A 20380-nucleotide genomic window follows, 5' to 3' on the forward strand; every position below is an offset into this window, starting at 1 on the left:
CCCAAATCATATAGTTACACCAACTTAATCTTTGTTCTAGACAGCAATGTTCACAGGTTTTCTCCCATTGACATAGCTGTTACCTCCCAGGGAGGTGGAGTACCTACTAGGGATGTGATAATATAAACAATTAACTAATGAGCTTAGGCTCATCAGTTAACCTTCACCATTACATGCAACCCACCCGCCCCACCCCACCCCATTGCTGCCTCTGTATCAGAAGCAGCAGCACAGGGGGAGACAGGCAGCTCTGCAGGTGATGCCTCTGCCCTCCCCTCTCCCCGTGTAAATGTGTACCTCCTGAAAATTTTAACATCCCTTATAGCTACGCAGATGCGGGAAACTTTCCTGTTGGTGATAGCATCTTCACTAAGCGCTATGTTAGGGCAGCTGTTATGATCTAGACCAGTGTTTCTCGACCAGTGGTATGAGTACCCTTAGGGGTACTTGGGAGAAGTCTGGGGGGGTACGTCAACAGAACTGAAATTTGGAGAAAACTGAAATTTAAGTTTTATAGGGCTTTATTATATTTGTACTTTTTACACCCAAAAATTTCATCATCCACCCAGCTTCGATTAAGTTGTTTAAACAAATGTGTTGCAATAGTAGAAAAAAATTTTGTGTGTCTGAAAACTGTAGGTACTGGGAGTACTTATATATATTTTTAAAGGGGGTACTTTATAAAAAAAGTTTGAGAAACACTGATCTAGACAAGCCCTGAGACTAATCCACATAAAGTCATTTCTGCTTTTATGCGAGTATTTATGGTGCCTCACACACTTCCTAGTAATAACTTTTCTACTACATTCCATTTCTGTTCTGTACTTTATAGAGTCTTAGAGTTTAGATAAAAGGTAACATTTTAAAAACACCTTAGTGACTTAGGTCCATATGCTCCTAAATCACATAGGCCCTTTTTTGAAAGTTTTGCCAGAGGAAATAGTTATCCACAGATCCTTTGCATGTCTCAGTGAAGTTCCTTCATGTTTTCAGGGGTTGCTAAAGTCAAACTTTTCTTTGACTTTAGCAATTTGTTTCTTGCTCACATGGCCTATCTGCATTTCTCAGGGTGTCCTTCCTTGTCCCATGAGGCAGTGTGTGTTCTGTGGTGTCTCCCTCTTCAGCTGCTTTCTGTGCCTACTGCTTGTGCTGGGAGTATCTGTTAATGTTCTGTTGAATAGGACCATGCAGTTAGGTAGGGAGGAGTTGACACATAATGTATGTTATCTAACAGGTAGTCTAACCGCCTTTCAGTAGATTCTGAGAAACATGAGAGAGAAAATCCCTGTTAAATCATCTAGCCCAGGGGTGTCCAAACTTTTTTCAAAGAGGGCCAGATTTGATGAAGTGAACATGCGTGAGGGCCGACCATTTTGCCTGACATTCTTTGAACCATTAAAATTAAATGCAAATTAACTATTTTATGCAAAGTTTATTGCAAACGGCAAACGACATAACACCAACTATACATGTTGTGTCCAAATATATTTATAACTGATTTAGACCAACTGACATTAACTGAGATTTTACAATGTATTCATCTCAATTGAAAAAAAAACTTGCCTACACTAATGTGAAGGGTGAAACTGAGATCTGGACTGCAGTACATAGGCTAGGTCTGGTTCAAAGGCAGTCCCTGATCTCAGCAGCTGCGGAGTCCGTCCCTGCACTCTCAGCCCCAAGGTAGAGGGCTTGCAGGGTCAGAGGCGGGTGGAGAGCGCAGGACACGCTGGCCTCACGGCGGCCCGGGGGCAGGGCGAACCCGTAGCCAAGCGGGGGAGCGGGGCTGCGGACGTGCCCTACATGGTGGACTTTAGGACTGCAGCGGCCGCCATGGACGGCGGCAGCGCGGCCGCAAGCGGCGCCAGTCAGAGGAGCGCCGGGGAGCCAGGAGAGGGGGAGGAAGCGGGGGCTGTCCCTGCACTCTCAGCCCCAAAGCGGAGTGCAGGGGCAGGGTTTGGGACCGCGGCGGCGGCGGCGGTCCGAAGCGGCGCGCTGAGCGCGCCAGTTAAAAAAAGCACCGGGGAGCCAGGAGAAGCGGGGGGCCGTATTAAATCCGACCGCGGGCCGCATTTGGCCCGCGGGCCGGACTTTGGACATGCCTGATCTAGCCCTCCCTCTGGCAGGTTGCATATTTGACAGTATCTTGCCCAGTCTTACTTTAAATGCCTCCAGGGATGAGGCTGCTTCTACTATGCCTGGGGGACAACTCCACAGGACGAAGCCATGAGATAATATGGTAATAGGAAGATGCTAACGCCTAAATTTGCTACTCCTTAATTTTCAGGAAAACATGAAATAAGAATCCTAGACTTTCTAAAGATTTCGCCATGGAAGACTTGGAAGGAAATCACTTCAATTCAGTGGAAGAAGAAAACCGCTACTGGAAAGAACTGGCTATGAAATATAAACAATGGTAAAGGCAATGAATTTAATTCTGTACTTTTTCTTCCTAGTAGGCAGTAGATCCTGAAAATCATTGTAGGAACTTCTAATGGGTGGGATGTTGAAATCTGTGTAGTAGAGTAGAGATTCTACTACCAGAAGGGACCCTGTGGTTACTTCAGCTCTCATTGTGCAGAAGAAGCCTGCTGGGGCAATATACCTAGATGCCTGTCATATGGGGCATTCCAAATGCGAGATTAAAATACCCTTTCAGAAATACATTGGTCAAGCACATGCTGGCTAAGAAGGGATGTTTCAGCACCCTCCAGAGAAGGAGTGAACTCCCAGCAGAGGCAGAGAGGCTTCTCGTCATCTCTTTCCAGTTCGTACTGTGTCAGGATAAAGGAATGTTTCAAGTTACAGTGGGAGAGGTCTAGGTTGGATATTAGGAAAAACTATTTCACTAGGAGGGTGGTGAAGCACTGGAATGGGTTACCTAGGGAGGTGGTGGAATCTCCATCCCTAGAGGTTTTTAAGTCTTGGCTTGAGAAAGTTCTAGCTGGGTTGATTTAGATTGGATTGGTACTGCCTAGGGCAGGGGGCTGGACTGGATGACTTCCTGAGGTCTCTTCCAGCTCTATGATTCTATGATATTATGACTCTAATGTCAAATTGCTCATTTTTAAGGTTTGTAAGTCAAGTGGCTTGATCCTGCTGTCAGTGGATCCTTCCTAGGATCAGGCCTTGAGATGGCATGTGGAGTCTCAATAGTTACATCTATTCTTAATTATTGTAGCAATATTTGAATAAACTCTGAGGAAAGGCTTGTTGCCTTATATCTCTTGCATAAGTCTTCTGCAGATGAGGTTTCACCCACGTGGCTATTTAATGTAAATAGCTAAAATTTGCAGACAAGTGCGCATGACCAATGGCAGGTGAACCCTATACTTGTTTCAGACTCTGTTAACATAACGATGGAATGGATTATTTGTAATCCTGTATGCTAGGACAGTTTGCTCTGAGTGGGAATGTGAACAAATGTGAATTAGAAAGGCATTTTCATATAATCATTTATTTTCCTTTCTGAACGTGTATTGGTGACAGGCAGTTGTAGCAGAGGAACATTTTATTTTGTCATACCTCTGTAATAAGATGAGTGGAGTTTCTTTATTTTATTACAATGAACCCAACTAATTCTGTGGCTGGAATTATGCTTCTAGTGCAGAAAATACACAGGAGGAACTGCGTGAGTTTCAAGAGGGGAGCCGAGAATATGAAGCAGAATTAGAGACACAGCTGCAACAAACGGAATTCAGAAATCGAGACCTACTATCGGAAAACAATCGCCTTCGAATGGAACTGGAGTCAATTAAGGTAAAGGAACAGCAGAGAAAGGGCAGATGACCAGGGAAATATGGACCTGCAGCATTAGAAATATGGTGGTCAGAAAGAAGTTTAGCAACAAATTGCTAGAATGGTTTCTTGGATAATAATAATAAAAAAAATCAATGTATTTCTCCATTCTTAGGTCTAATACTATAGTTAGTATTGCTCGTTGGCTGTTTGCTAGGACACTGGACACATTTCAGGATGGACTCCAGATTGGAGAACCCTTATGATCAGGGCTCAACAAATCAGTGAATCTACTTGCCACAGGCGAGTAGATTTCAGCCGGTCGCCCCATTCACCGGTGGCGTGTGCATGCGCAATGCGGGTCTTGCGTGCATGTGCAATGCAGGGCTGGCGAGTAGATTTTGCTGCAGTTTGTCAAGCCCTGCTTATGATCAGAGTAGAATTCAGCACTGGCCATATATATATCTATATAAATGTATGTGCAAGGCTCGACAATTAGTGTAATCTACTCGCCCATGTGAGTAGATTACAAGCCGGCACAGCCGCGCAGCGCGGTTCTATTCCTTTCTCTTGTATGTGTAATAGCTTAATTTCTGTGTCTTCCTTCCATGCACTTTCGACCTGATTTGCTGCTTTTATGTTGTTGTACAGTGTGGCTGTGTCTAGACTGGCCAGTTTTTCTGGAAACTCAGCCACTTTTCCGGATAAACTTGCCAGCTGTCTACACTGGCCGCTTGAATTTCCGCAAAATCACTGACTTCCTACTGTAAGAAATCAGTGCTTTTTGTGGAAATACTGTGCTGCTTCTGTTCGGGCAAAAGTCCCTTTTGCGCAAAACTTTTGCACAAAAGGGCCAGTGTAGACAGCTGAGATTTGTTTTCCGCAAAAAAGCCCCGATCACGAAAATGGCGATCGGGGCTTTTTTGCGGAAAAGCGTGTCTAGATTGGCCATGGATGATTTTCCACAAAAAGTGCTTTCGCTGGAAAGCGTCTGTGCCAATCTAGACTCTCTGTTCCGAAAATGCTTTTGACGGAAAACTTTTCCGTTAAAAGCATTTCCGGAAAATCATGCCAGTCTAGACGTAGCCTGTAAGTATACAGACTCATGTAATAAACCAAAGCCATAAAGGCAGAGGGCAAGACAAGGAGCAAGCCATGGGTTTAAACTACAGCACAGCAGATTTAAATTAAATCTAGGGAAACATTTCCTAATGGTAAGAACAGTAGGACAATAGCACAGAGTGCTGAGGGTGGTTGTGAAAGCTCCACCAGTGGAGGTTTTCAAGAGGAGGATGGATAGCCATCTGTCTTGGATGGTTTAGACCAGGGGTGGGGAACCTTTTTTAGCATGGGGGGGCTCAGGAATTCCCCTAAGGACTGGATTAACTTTTATGAGGGCCCGGGCTGGTCAATTTGGTGGCCCCCCTGGGCTCTGGGGTGGGGTCAAAAATGAGGGGTTCAGTGTGAGGGAGGGGTTTTGCTGTGGAGGGGAGAAGGAGGTGGGGATGTGGGTCTAGGCGGGAGGTAGGGTGTGGGACGGGGCAGAGGATTGGGGCGCCTACCTGACAGAGCCCTGACGGGGGCATAGGTGGCTCCACACAACCCTACACTTGCAGCTCTCACCCCCCTGCCGTCTGTAACGCTGACGTACATGGCCACGCCCCCTGGCCGTGTACGTCAGCGCCCCTCCCCCCCTTCCCCTCACTCTGTGGTGGCAAGCGGCCGCAGGGCCCCCCCGGACACACACACACCCCGCCAGCGCTGCTTCCCTCCCCCCTTCCTCCACCCTCCCCATCCTCCCCTTCAGCCACACAGCCCTCCAGTGGCTCCCCCCAGCTCTGCTTTCCACCCCTCTTCTGGCCAGGCACTCCCCTTTCCCCTCCCTCCCTGGTGCGCTGCGCCGCTCCCAGCTGAGCAGCGCTCCCGCTGGGCCCCGACGGGGGAGCAAGCGGCAGCAAGCGGCCCAGCTGACCGCCGCTCCTTTGCCGCTTGCCACCGCTTGCTTCCCCACCGGGGCCCAGCTGAGAGCCGCTCAGGTGGGCCCGGCGGGAGCGGCGGTCAGCTGGGCCTGGGGCAACAAGACCCCAAAAGGCCGCTTGCCTCCACTTGCTCCCCCGCCGGGGCCAGGTGGGAGTGCTGCTCAGCTGGGAGCGGCGCAGTGCGCCACGGATGGGGAGGGAGGGGAAGGGGGTGGGATGTCACACAGGGAGGAGAAGGGGATGGGGCTGGCCGGAAGGGGGGTGGGAAGCAGAGCTGGAGAGGAATCGGGGGCTGTAGGGGAGGATGGGGGGGCCCGGAGGAAGGGGGGAAGGAAGCAGTGCTGGCGGGGTGGGAGGTGTCCGGGGGGCCGTGGGGCTGGCCAGCAGGAAAAGGGGGTGGAAAGCAGAGCTATGGGGAGATTGGGGGTCGTGGGGCTGGACGGGAGGAGGGGGGCGGGAAGAAGACCTGGCGAGGGGGGGTTGCAGCCACGGGCTGCTTGCCGCTGCTTGCTCCACCGCCGGGGCCAAGCTGAGCGCCGCTCAGGTGGGCCCAGTGGGACAGGAAGGGGTGTGGGGCCGTGTACATCACTGCCCCCCCCCCCCTCCCTCTGGCGCTGAGTGGTGCGTCCCTCAGCTGGGCCGTCACGGGAGAGGTGAAGGGGGGCAGTGACGTAGACAGCCCTGCCCCCTGGCCATGTACGTCACTAATTGGCTAGTTTTATACATAAGGGCTAATTAGGAAGAAGCTTGATCCAGTGGGTAGGACACAGGACTGGGATTTGGGAGACCTGTTTTCTATTCCTTTCTCTTGTCATCACCTATAGCCCCCAACTTAAACCCCTCCAGCACATCATTAACAATCTACAACCTATACTGGAAAATGACCCCTCACTTTCACGGGCCTTGGGAGACAGGCCAATCCTTGCCTACAGACAACCCCCTAACCACAAACAAATTATTTTCAGCAACCACATAATACCTCCAACATACTCATCCAGGAACCCACCCCTGCAATCAACTCTGGTGCCAACTCTGTCCACACATCTCTACTAGCAACATCATCATAGGTCCTAACCACATAAGCCACCACATCACAGGCTCCTACAGATGCACATCCACCAATGTGATCTGTGCCATCAAGTGCCAGCATTGCCCCTCTGCCATGTATATTGGCCAAACTGGACAGTCTCTACGACAAAGTATTAATGGACTCAAATCAGATATCACTAATGGTAACACACAGAAATATAAAAACATAAGAACGGCCGTACTGGGTCAGACCAAAGGTCCATCTAGCACAGTAACCTGTCTGCCGACAGTGGCCAGCACCAGGTGCCCCAAAGGGGGTGGACCGAAGACAGTGATCAAGCGATTTGTCTCCTGTCATCCTTCTCCAGCCTCTGACAAACAGAGGCCAGAGACACCATTTTGATCCCCTGGCTAATAGCCTTTTATGGACCTAATCTCCATGAAATGATCTAGCTTCTCTTTAAACTCTGTTATAGTCCTAGCCTTCACAGCCTCCTCTGGCAAGGAGTTCCACAGGTTGACTACACGCTGTGTGAAGAAGAACTTTCTTTTATTAGTTTTAAACCTGCTGCCCATTAACTTCATTTGGTGTCCTCTAGTTCTTCTATTATGGGAACTAATAAATAACTTTTCTTTATTCACCCTCTCCACACCACTCATGATTTTATAGACCTCTATCATATCTACCCTTAGTCTCCTCTTTTCTAAACTGAAAAGTCCCAGTCACTTTAATTTCTCTTCATATGGGACCCATTCCAAACCCCTAATCATTTTAGTTGCCCTTTTCTGAACCCTTTCCAAGGCCAAAATATCTTTTTTGAGATGAGGAGACCACATCTGTACACAGTATTCAAGATGTGGCCATACCATAGTTTTATACAGGGGCAGTAAGATATTCTGGGTCTTATTTTCTATCCCTTTCTTAATAATTCCTAGCATCCTATTTGCCTTTTTGACTGCCGCTGCACTCTGTGTGGAAGTTTTCAGAGAACTATCCACGATAACTCCAAGATCTCTTTCCTGATTTGTCATAGCCAAATTAGCCCCCATCATACTGTACATATAGTTGGGGTTATTTTTTCAAACGTGCATTACTTTACACATATCCACATTACATTTCATTTGCCATTTTGTTGCCCAATCACTCAGTTTGGTGAGATCTTTTTGAAGTTCTTCTTCTGTCTTAAACAGTTTAATATCATCCGCAAACTTTACCACCTCACTGCTTACCTCTTTCTCCAGATCATTTATGAATAAGTTGAACAGGATTGGTCCCAGGACTGACCCTTGGGGAACACCACTAGTTACCCCTCTCCATTCTGAAAATTTACCATTTATTCCTTTGTTTCCTGTCTTTTAACCAGTTCTCAATCCATGAAAGGACCCTCCCTCTTATCCCATGGCAATGTAATTTACACAAGAGCCTTTGGTGAGGGACCTTGTCAAAGGCTTTCTGAAAATCTAAGTATACTATATCTACTGGATCCCCCTTGTCCACATGTTTGTTAACCCCGTCAAAGAACTCTAATAGATTAGTAAGACATGATTTCCCTTTACAGAAACCATGTTGACTTTTGTCCAACAAATTATGTTCTTCTACATGCCTGACAATTTTATTCTATTGTTTTGACTAATTTGCCCGGTACTGAAGTTAGACTTACTGCTCTGTAATTGCCAGGATCTCCTCTGGAGCCCTTTTTAAATATTGGTGTCACGTTAGCTACCTTCCAATCATTAGGTACGGAAGCCGATTTAAAGAATAGGTTACAAGCCACAGATAATAGTTCAGCAATTTCCCATTTGAGTTCCTTTAGAACCCTTGGATGAATGCCATCCGGTCCCGGAGATTTGTTAACATTAAGTTTTTCTATTTGTTCCATAACCTCCTCTAATGACACTTCAATCCAGGACAGCTCCTCAGATTCATAACCCACAAAGGACGGTGCAGATTTGGGAATCTCCCTAATATCCTCAGCTGTGAAGCCGGAAGCAAAGAAATCATTGGCCGTATCTAGACTGTCCAGTTTTTCCGGAAAATCAGCCGCTTTTCCGGAAAAACTTGCCAGCTGTCTACATTGGCCGCTTGAATTTCCGCAAAAGCTCTGACTTCCTACTGTAAGAAATCAGTGCTTTTTGCGGAAATACTATGCTGCTCCCGTTCAGGCAAAAGTCCCTTTTGCGCAAAAAAGCCCTGATCGCGAAAATGGCGATCGGGGCTTTTTTGCACAAAAGCACTTTTTGCGGAAAAGCGTCCGTGCCAATCTAGACGCTCTTTTCTGAAAATTCTTTTAACGGAAAACTTTTCCGTTAAAAGCATTTCCGGAAAATCATGCCAGTTTAGACATAGCCATTTAGTTTCTCTGCAATGGCTTTAACAGCCTTGATTGCTCCTTTTATATCTCCATCGTCTAGGAGACCCACTGGATTTTTAGCAGGCTTCCTGCTTCTAATGTACTTAAAAAAGATTTTGCTATTTCTTTTTGTGTTTTTGGCTAGCTGTTCCTCAAAATCTCTTTTTGCTTTTCTTATTACATTTTTACACTTGATTTGACAGTGTTTATGTTCCTTTCTATTTATCTCACTAGGATTGGACTTCCACTTCTTGAAAGATGCCTTTTTGTCCCTCATTGCTTCTTTTACACGGTGGTTAAGCCACGGTGACTCTTTTTTAGGTCTCTGTTTTTTAATTTGGGGTATACATTTAAGTTGGGCCTCTATTATGGTGTCTTTAAAAAGTTTCCATGCAGCTTGCAAGGATTTGGCTCTAGTCACTGTGCCTTTTAATTTCTGTTTAACTAACCTCCTCATTTTTGTGTAATTCCTCTTTTTGAAATTAAATGCCAGAGTGATGGACTGCTGAGGTGTTCTTCCCACCACAGAAATGTTAAATGGTATTATATTATGGTCACTATTCCCAAGCGGTCCTGTAATGGTTATCTCCTGGACCCAATCCTGCGCTCCACTCAGGACTAAATCTAGAATTGCCTCTCCCCTTGTGGGTTCCTATACCAGCTGCTCCAAGTATAACTGTTGAATCCCATGAGTTTTGCTGTATGTGTTGCTTATACAAGTACAGTCAGTAGGGGTGCATCTACACTGCTCCTGTAGCTCAAAATAAGCTATACAATGTGAGTTATGCAAATTGCGTAGCTTATTTCAAGTCAGTTTTGTAATGGCTTATTTTGAAATTTGGTGCTGTCTACACAGCACTTATTTTGAAATAAATTGCTATTCCGAAACATCCCTTACTCCTCGTGGAATGAGGTTTACAGGGACATCGGAATAGTGAGCCTGTTATATTTCGAAATAACGGGCATGCTCAAAAGATGCAGAATAGCTATTTTGGGATACCTGCGGTATCCCGAAATAGCGCTGTAGTGTAGACGTAGCCTAAGTAAGAAACATCCAAAGAGGATACGAAAGAATTCTAGTCCACGTTTAAGATACTGTATTTCTAAACTTTGTGAGAGTTTTGGTCATTTCTACCCAAATCAAATCTTGATATTGGTTTTATTACAAAATGTGATTTAAAACAAAACAATCACATATAAGCTCCCTTACCTTACAGTACTAACCATGTAACCTCTTGCTAGCTGATAGGTTTGGGAAAGGGGAGGAAAAATGTCTCAGTGAAAACAGAACTTGTAATCAATTCCCAAAAGGGGAGAATAAATTCTTTCATAGCCTCAAGGAGAAGATGAGAAGCAACATTACTAGGGCTGTCTGGGATGGAAATAGCAGAAGTGACTCAGAAGTGGAGACTAAGCATACTACATTAGGGAAAAAAAAGAAACGAATTATTCTCCACTGCAGAGAATTTGATCAAAACATATTCTGTATGGCACAACCTGTTTAACAATTGGCTTATTCATGGGGATGGAAATTCACTGTAGCAGCCTGCAAGTGAAGGAACAGTATCTCCATTGATGAGCAAATCAGATGACAGTTTATTATACAATTAGCTAAAAACAAAAGCCCAAACCTAGCATTTTGGTCTTTTGTTTGAATCCGTTCAAGAGAGAAGCTTTAAACTCATGAGGCTATTGAGCAGAATTGTTAACTGCAAGGACCTGCATCTACATCTAGGTCAACAATACAAAGTTTGCCAGGCCCATGAAGTTCATGGCTTTGAGCTTCCCAGGCTGCTCTCTGCTTTCTCCCCCTTTCTCCAAAATACAGTTCACACTACAGTAATTGGAAACAGTGCTGCAGAGGGTTTGTTTAGTGCAGGGTTTCCTAACCTATGGGTCGGGACCCAAATATGGGTCTCCATTACATTTCAAAAGGGTCGCCAAGTGTCTCCCCAGGTGACTCTGCCCTCCCTCCTCCCCCCATTTTTGAATTGCCTTGGGTCACCAAGTCTTCCTGAATTGTCAAAATGGGTCCCCATCTGGAAAAGGTTGGGAACCACTGGTTTCGTGACTCAACCTATAGGTTATTAGGCTATGTAATTTTTAAGCTAGACTGGCAGCCAAGAAATTCAAAATGAGAGGGAACAAAAGAGATAACAGGTCCTGTAATCAATGCAGAATTTCTTCAATTCAAACAAGGTATTTTCCCACTTCATTATCTCTGCACCACTTAATGCACACACTGAAATGGCGCTCCTTAAATAAGTGAAAAATAGGCTACAGACTTTGCTTTTTCTTATATTTTTAAATTCCAGAATGTGGATTTGTTTTCATTGACTTTAGTTTGCTGTGATTAGATCCTACAGCTATTAATGCTTTAGGAATGTTAATAGATGGTAATCTTGGGACCATAAAAAAAGGAATTGGCACATTAAGGTGGATCCAGTGCCAAGGTTTTGGTGCATAAACTATTGCAGTAGTAGTTAAAGTGTGTCTCTGCCCTGAAAGGATACTGACATCCTCTTTAAAAAATGTTGTATTAGTGACATAAGCAATATCCTAGATGCATCCATCTGAAAGAATTTAAGAATCTAGAGCCCTGTCTTGGGTTTTGCCAGTATAGAACTCTGAAGACTTGCAGCATCAGGAAGGACTATAGAGGATCTGTGATCACAAGCCCTGATTAGACACTGGGATCTAATGTAATATTCACCATTTATGCTCCTCATTTACTACAGTAGAACCTCAGAATTATGAACTAGCCAGCCTCATACCTCAATCAGGCAGCAGCAGGGACAAACAAACAAACACCATCTCCTAGAATGGACCTTAAGAAGTCATTGAGTCCAGCCCCCTGACTTCACAGCAGGACCAAGTACCATCCCTGACAGATTTTCTCCAGATCCCTAAATGGCCCCCCTCAAGGGCTGAAACCATCAACCCTGGGTTTAGCAGGTCAATTCTTAAACCTACTCAGCTGTATGCTCACATCCCTAATACCCACGCACTCCCTTTTCTTGCTGCCTCTGTATCAGAGGCAATGGTGGGGAGAGTAGGAGCTGGTGCCTGAGATGAGCAGGCTCCCCATGAGCACCAGATCCACCCCCACTACCACCCCCACGCGCTACTGCCTCTGATAGAGAGGCAGAAGTGCAGAGGGTGAAGGGGGCAGGCTGGTGCCGATATGTGCAGGGAGCCATCTTTCAAGCCAGCTCCCTGTCAGTACCAGCTCTGGGTGCCGCCTGTCCCCTCTCCCTGTGCTGCTGCCGAGCTCCTTGCGGACACAGGCTGCTTTGCATCCCATGGAGCAGCCTCTGTCTGCAACGAGCTCAGACCCCCCCACATGCAGGGGCTGCTGTCACCCCACGGACAGGGGCTGCTGCCACCCCACACTGCCCTCCACTAGAGAGGCAGCAGCGCAAGCCGGCAGGGGGGGTCCCTGGGAGTCGGGCCAGAGCGCACTTGCTGTTGGCCCCGCCTCCTGGGGACTATCAAATGGTCGTGTAACCACAAACTTTTCATACAGGTACACAGCTGTTCAATTACACAATATCTAACATCCCTAGTATATACCACTGTGAGCCGTCTGCCTACATTACGCAATTCCATCTATGTGAATAACGTAGCTGATGTCCACATTCTTAGGTCTGCCTACCAGGGTATCTTCACCGCGGTAAGTCGACAGCTGATGCTCTCCCATCAACTCCACTTACTCTTCTCTTTTTTGGTGGAGTACCAGAGTCAATAAGAGAACAGTCAGCAGTCAGTTTATTGCATCTATCCTAGAGACGATACATCAACCCCTGCTGAATCAATCACTGCCTGTTGATCCATCCTGTAATGAAGATATGCCCTCCATTTACCAGTAGGGAGTGAGGAACAGCGATCCCGTGTTCCCACATAAAAGCCAAGAAGGTTGCTCCTGGGATCGGCTGGTGGAGGCACGGTTTGATGGAAAAAAGGCTAGTGTCTGTCATTGCTGTCACCTGTGTGAAAGATGGTAGCTCTCAGATGGCTTAGTAGGACCTCCTCCTTCCTGACTGGGAAAGGCTGAGTAAGCATAGCTGAGTGGAAGGGAAGGGCATGTGTGGTGCTGAATCCCTGACGTGGTGTTTGGTCTGTCTTTGTTTAGGAGAAAATTGAAGTGCAACATTCAGAAGGCTACCAGCAGATCTCTGCACTGGAAGAAGAACTGGCACAGACAAAAGCTGTTAAAGATCAACTACAGAAGTATATTCGAGAACTTGAGCAAGCAAATGATGACTTGGAAAGAGCAAAAAGGTGATACAGATGCTCTTACCCTTCCCTACGCAGCTCCTGCTCGCTCTTTCGTGAAGCTAGCAGGACTGAGCATGTCCGTTTCTATGTGTGCCAGTTAGCACTGTAGTACTGTCTGCTCTTGCCACAGGTGGTAAGCTGCTGGTTCCCCGGAAGTGGGTGAGTGGAATGTGAGCCTGGTTAATTTCTCACAAGCTTAACATTAAAATAATGGAGTTTCTCACACAGAAGTACTGACGTTTGTTTATGTCTGGGTTGGTGCTTTAGACGTGTTAGGCACCTACTGATGTCTGTGACATTCTTTTTTCTATGCAGAGCCACTATAATGTCTTTGGAGGACTTCGAACAGCGTTTGAACCAGGCTATTGAAAGAAATGCCTTTCTGGAGAGCGAGCTAGATGAGAAGGAAAACCTTCTGGAGTCAGTGCAGCGATTGAAAGATGAAGCCAGAGGTTAACTATTTGAGTTATAGAGACCCCTGTCCTCCCACTTTCCAAAATGTTCATTAAATCCTCCCCTCCAGTATGTTATCGAGCTATTAAGAAGAGAAAAACTTTAGAAATACTGTCGATGGAAGCTTTGCTCTCTCTGATGTGGCAAAGAGGGCAAAAGCTTATTGGTTAATGCTATAGATCACACACATTTCCCTGTGCCCACCCCCTTTCCTCTCCCCGCCAGTACATTTTTAGCAGGATGGCCAGCAGCCTGGCTCAGTCCCAGCTTACACCAGGTCTGGGACCTACCCCTGCTATGGCTCTGCATTTAAAGTGTATTAGGAAGCAGGCAGCCAGGCTCAGTTCTGGCTTGCGTCGGGTCTGGGAGCTCAGATCACGCTCTGGATAAGGGCTGCTGCCACCCTGCGCTGCTGCATCTGGAGGCAGCAGCGTGGGGCGACAGGCAGCTGGTCCGTGAGGGGATCTGGTTTTTAAACTGGCTCGCCTTGTAGACCAGCTCCCGCCTGGCACCCTGCACTGCTGTCTCTGATATAGAGGTAGCTGCGCCGAGTGGCAGGGGGCTCCTCGGGAACGGGGCCAGAACGCGCTGGCTGCCGGCCCCACCCTCGGGGACTATAGAATAGTCGAGTAACTGATAAGAATTCATGAGGTTAATCGACTGTTCAATTAACCGATATTTAACATCCCTATAAACAGGGCTCGACAATCTATTGAATCTACTCGCCCATGGCGAGTAGACTTCAGCCTGGCACCCCGTTTACCAGCGGCGCGCGCATGCGCAGTGAGAGGCTGGCGAGTGGCTTTTGCCGTGGTTCATCAAGCCCTGCCTATAAAAGTCATATGCTTCTCTCTTCTCTGCTATATTCTGGTGCCTATGGAGACCAGGATGGGTGGTACTCTAGTTTCTGGCATATTTCTGCCAATCAGAGGTGTGCTTTGAAATCATGTTGTAGAATTCAGTGTTTTGTCAGTTGGGCCTTTAACTATGCAGGATGCATTTTCTAAACATTCTTCTGACTTGTAAATACACACCAGGAAATTGTAGTCTTGTCCAGCCTGCCCCACTGAAGTACTGCAGACCTGGCTGGTGGAGATCTAGCCCAGAGTACTCTCTTCTCTGCTATTGCCTCTGTGGTTAAAACAAATGAAAACTAACTGGATTGGGAGAATGTGTTCCATGGTCTGACTGACTGCTTCATTGTGAGCTGACAGGACATGAATTTTAACAGATGAAACAGAGATGTTGTCAGCTTCTGTCACGAGAGCAGAGAGAGTAAGGAGAATAAATGGACAGTGCAATATGGAGAACCAAACACCATGGCTGTGTCTAGACTGGCCAGTTTTTCCTGAAAATCAGCTGCTTTTCCGGAATTACTTGCCAGCTGTCTACACTGGCCGCTTGAATTTCTGCAAAAGCACTGACTTCCTACTGTAAGAAATCAGTGCTTCTTGCGGAAATACTATGCTGCTCCCATTCGGGCAAAAGTCCCTTTTGTGCAAAAGTTTTGCGCAAAAGGGCCAGTGTAGACAGCTGAGATTTGTTTTCTGCAAAAAAGCCCGGATCGCGAAAATGGCGATCAGGGCTTTATTGCGGAAAAGCACGTCTAGATTGGCACGGACACTTTTCCGCAAAAAGTGCTTTTGTGGAAAAGCGTCCGTGCCAATCTAGATGCTCTGTTCCGAAAATGCTTTTAACAGAAAACTTTTCCGTTAAAAGCATTTCCGGAAAATCATGCCAGTCTAGACGTAGCCCACAAGTGAATGCTGATTCCATTCTATAGCTTCAGGAGTTGGTTTCCTGATTGCTGTTTCTGGCAGTAGGACCAGAGAAGAGGAAGGATGGCTTTCGAGTGCAGCACTTTGTTATTAGGAAAATGAGCACCTTAGAAAAACCTACAACTAGGTAAACATGGGAAGGAGGGCCAGATCCTTGTTTTGAAGAAGAGGTGGCCCGGGGGGTGAGGGACCATAAGCTTGAGGGTGTCTTTAGTTACACCACCCCAGAAAAGCTTAGATTGCTGATCACCCAGTCTGGGACCTGGGATTTTTATAAGTGGTTCGTACCAATATTGGGGCGGGATGTTGTCTGGGCTCTTTGGAAGCGGCATGTAATTACTTTTTTCAGGTGTGGCTGGTGATACACTCTGTGGTTCACAGCGTTCTTTGACAAAGCAAAAACGCTTGTACCCATAACTTCAGGTGGAGACATTTATCCAAATGCTTTGTACCTTTTCCTTCTCTTTTAGACTTGAAGCAAGAGCTTGCAGTGCAGCAGAAACAAGAGAAACCCAAAACGCCAATACGAAGTACACTGGAGGCAGAAAGAACAGACACAGCTGTGCAAGCGACCTTATCTGTGCCTTCCACTCCTGTCGCTCATAGGGAACCCAACGTCAGTATGAGCACTCCAGGAATATTTAGAAGAGGTAAGAGTGACAGACATTTGCTAACATAAGGCACATGTACGATAGCAACACTTGATGAGTAGTTTTTCAGGTTAGTGTCACTGTTCCTGGTGCATGTTGAATTTCTATCAAAACTATTGTCTACAGAGAAGGCTGAGAAATGGGGAACTGAACATGACAAATATTTAAATATTTATACAGATTGAAGCACAGTAATCTATTCTGAATACCTTGCACGGGTTCAATATGAATGTCTGAGTAGATTTATAGCCAGTGCATTAGAACTCCACCATGCTGTATTAAAACATGAGCTTAAAAAGAACAAGGTTGCTTCTAAGGTTATAATTTGCACTCATTAACCACCCTTGGATCTGGATGAGTTTGGTAGTAAGAATGGAGGCCTCAGCATAATCTTTCATGCCAGATGCTCTCATTTGAATTAGCCAGCTAGAGATGGGGGTTGCTACTATAGAGATGCTTCATCCTGGAACACTGGCAGACTAACCATGCAATTGTCTGTACCACATTACAAAATATGGGCTCTCCCCAGTGGTACTAATTGCTCATTTTTATGAGCACTAAAAATTTAAATAACTCCCAATTCTGCCTGTCCAGACTCTTTAAAGTGAGTAAAAAGGAATATAAATTATGTTTAGGGAACTTCACTGTATTTTTAGTGTGTGTTAATGTGTGAACATACACCATGAGTGTTTCCTGGTGGTGGTGTCTGGCACTAATAATTTAGTGTTACAGTTGCAGTAAAATGCAGGAGAATGTAGCACTTTAAAGACTGACAAGATGGTTTACTAGATGATGAGCTTTCGTGGGCCAGACCCACTTCCTCAGATCATAAAGTTTGTGTATATCCTGACTGTGGTACGCTTCGCCTAAAATCCTGTGTTCCAGCTAGAAGAACTTGATTTATTGCAGTACGCTTAAATAAAAAAGAGAGGCTCAAGGAATTGTTGAAACATAAGCAATAAATCCTTGGGTCATATGAACTTCTCTGGATGACACGTCTTTATTTGCTGTCCTTCTCTCTTTGGTTCTATTGAAAGTTATAGGGACAGACTAGAATACTTCTCATGAAAGCTAAAGCCTTAAAAGCTTCTTTCAAAACCAGTGCAAATTAAAACCCAGAATCTCTTCAGTGCAACTTGTCATGTTGCGAACATGCAGTTATTTATATTTCTAATGGGAATGAAGAGAATTGCAGTTCAGCTAAAAAGCAGCGAGAAGATTGGTATTCACCATTTAAAATCTCTTTCTTTAGCACTGGTGGTGGTGGGAGTTAAAGGTTTTTCTAAATTTCTCATATAATGAGTAAAATATCCCTTTTTTAAATCCTTCCTCTCCCTTAAAGGCTTTGAGGATAGTTATCGCGGGACTCCTCTCACACCAGCTGCCAGGATATCTGCACTGAACATTGTGGGAGACTTACTACGGAAAGTAGGGGTAAGAACAATTCAGTCATTAGCTAAAGCAGTACTGGAAGATGATAGGTGGCTATGTTTATATTATGAAAATGAAAACCAGCATTAACCCTTTGTAATGCTGAATGAGTTAAAACTATGGAGATGACGTCAGACTAAAACTTGGATCCAAACAGACTCTAATCACGAATGAAAGATTTGAAAATGGGAGTTTTGTAGTTTAGGCCTCTCTCTAGAGTTTTGTAGGCTTCTCTATAGATAGAATCTACATCAGCAAGGACCATCCATTGTCTTTTGTGTGGCTTTAACCCCACTCAGGGTATGTCTATACAGCAACATTATTTCGAAATAATGTCGAAATACTGTCTAGCTGGAGGACTTCTTACTCTAACTCCTGTAACCCTCATTGTACGAGTAAGCGAATTCAGAGGAAGAGTGCTCTGTTTTCAAATAAGGGTTGTACAGATGCTCCCAATTTTGAAATAAGCTATTTCAAAATAAGCTGCGCAATTGGTGTAGCTCAATTTACATAGCTTGTTTCGAGTTAAGCCCTGCTGGGTAGCTGCACCCTAAATGTGCCAGCCAGTATAGCCATTTCTCCCTTCTAGGTTCCTGAAAGAGCAAGGGGAGGGAAAAGTGGAGCAAGCCAGCATGAATGAGTGCCATGCTAGCGGAATATGCTGCATTCTCTTCAAGGGTGGTGCAGCAGGAAAGCAGGTGCATGCTGGCCAGGAGGAATTCTGGCTGAGTCTTCCACTGATTGCCTGCTGGTGTCTCAGGCAGAATCTAGCCTGTTGGTGATTTCTGAACATAGGACTTGAGCAGTAGACCCAGGCCCACCATATGGCGAGTGGGTATATATAGGCTTGTAAGGAAAGGTTTCGAAAGCACATTTGTTTTCATAAAAAAGTGATTCTTATAAAAGCAGCCTATTTATGAAAGGCCTGTTAACTTTTGGAGAAGTTTAGGCCCTCGATGTTTAACTAGACTGCTCAGTTGCTTCTCCCACCTTAACATAAGAGCTAACTCCTCTACCTCTCTTCCCTTTGACATCCCCCAAAATTAAAATATTTTTGCTATTTAATGAATCTGAGCCAGAGGGACTTGGGTATCCCCTTCTATCAAATTCAGTGCTCACATGTGGAGTTGGGGTTAGCAGCTAAAAGCTTCCTCTGTTGGAGTCTTCTTAAATTATTAGCAAATCCTTCCATTGGCCCTTTGCTGGGAAAGAGAATGTTGTTTAACTCTCAGATAAACTTTACTTTAGGCTCTGGAATCCAAACTTGCATCTTGCCGAAACTTTGTATATGATCAGTCTCCAAACAGACTGACTATGTCCTCACCCATGTGTTCACCCATGTATCTGAACAAGAGCAGAGACGGCCTGGAAAAACGACTGAGCAATTTTCACATGCCTTTGAGCGATAACGGGTAGGTGCTGATCTGCTGCAATTTTTTAACACTGGCCTTTTGGTTTGGTTATACATAGGTCTTGATGCTTGTAAAGTGAGTTTGAAAGCTGTGGGTTGGATTGGTGGTGGGTAGAGTTCTGCACGGATACAAAATTTGTATCCACGTCTGTATCTGCAAAAATTAGTCACAGATATCCGCATCAGCATCTGCAGATATGGATACCTGCTGATATAAAGTGGATGTCTGCAAAAGTGCAGGGTTGTAGGTACAAAATTGTATCTGTGTCTGCATCTGCATCCATATGCTCAAAAAAGAGCTGTGGATACTCACAGATATAAAGTACACTCTATCAAATGCCTCCTCTCCTGTTTCCTATTGGACATCGTCTGACATTTGCATACTGCTCCTCCTCAGTCAGACATTAAGCTTCTTGCTGTTTGAGCTTCCTCTCAGGGCTATATTCTTGATGTTCCTCTTTCTCAAAATTGGGTCATTATATGTGACATTAACCTGGTGATAAGTGTTGCTCAAAAGAGATGAACTAATTTAGGATTGGGATATAAGCGACTAATAACTATCGCTTTTGCTTATCGGATAGTCAACTAGTTCCTCGACTAGTCACTCCTCTCCTCCTCCCCTCGCTACCTCTATCAGAGGCAGCAAGAGGAGGGGAGCAGGCGCCGGGGCTGGGAGGAGTTGGCTTAAAAGCCGGTTCCCCCAGCACCATCTCCGTGGGACACAGGGGGGTAGCAGGGACAGGGTGCGAGCTAGGAATCAGCTGATTCCTGGCTCACGCCCAGTCCCAGATGCTGTGTCTCTGCTTTTTAAATGTATCCAGATCCTTCCTGTTCTTAATACATTTAAAAGGCTGATGTGCAGCCAGGCGGGGGGGAGGGTGCAGTCAGGCGGGGGAGGGGGAGTAGCGCGAGCCGGGGATCAGCTGTCCCACTCGCGCTGGGTACCCCTTGCTGTGCTTCAGTCTTTTAAATGTATAAAAGGCAGAGCCACAGTGAGGTTACCTCCCGGGGGCCGGGAGCTAACTCTGCTGTGGCTCCCCCGCTTATTGACTACTAGTCAATGATTAAACTAAATGTAACATTCCTACTTCAGTATCCATTTTGCATTGCACTTCAGCATAATGGAAAAGATACTAAACAGGACATGAACTAGCTAACTAAAATAGGCAAATGCATAGATCCTTTAAAAGCACATTATCATAATATTGTGAATTGTGTGATCTCTGACCATTCAAACTAGTTAGCTGAAAGCTTTAAGTTTAGTGGAAACACTAATGTTCAA

The 20380-nt window shown here is 45.6% G+C and overlaps 1 protein-coding gene across 2 annotated transcripts in view; it reads left to right on the forward strand.

The window, feature by feature from the left end:
- NDE1 (nudE neurodevelopment protein 1) overlaps positions 1 to 20380 on the forward strand; it is a 40849-nt gene that overhangs the window by 18101 nt on the left and 2368 nt on the right. For both annotated transcript variants that reach the window (XM_014571759.3, XM_006119592.3), the window contains exons 2-8: positions 2288 to 2416; positions 3606 to 3759; positions 13230 to 13378; positions 13691 to 13827; positions 16077 to 16256; positions 17599 to 17690; positions 18936 to 19099. In XM_014571759.3, the coding sequence (XP_014427245.2) occupies positions 2331 to 2416; positions 3606 to 3759; positions 13230 to 13378; positions 13691 to 13827; positions 16077 to 16256; positions 17599 to 17690; positions 18936 to 19099 (962 nt within the window). In that variant the 5' untranslated portion in view covers positions 2288 to 2330. The remainder of the gene's footprint in view (positions 1 to 2287; positions 2417 to 3605; positions 3760 to 13229; positions 13379 to 13690; positions 13828 to 16076; positions 16257 to 17598; positions 17691 to 18935; positions 19100 to 20380) is intronic.

The sequence above is a fragment of the Pelodiscus sinensis genome, chromosome 16 (genome assembly GCF_049634645.1).
Source record: "Pelodiscus sinensis isolate JC-2024 chromosome 16, ASM4963464v1, whole genome shotgun sequence".
In the NCBI taxonomy this organism is placed as follows: domain Eukaryota; kingdom Metazoa; phylum Chordata; order Testudines; family Trionychidae; genus Pelodiscus; species Pelodiscus sinensis.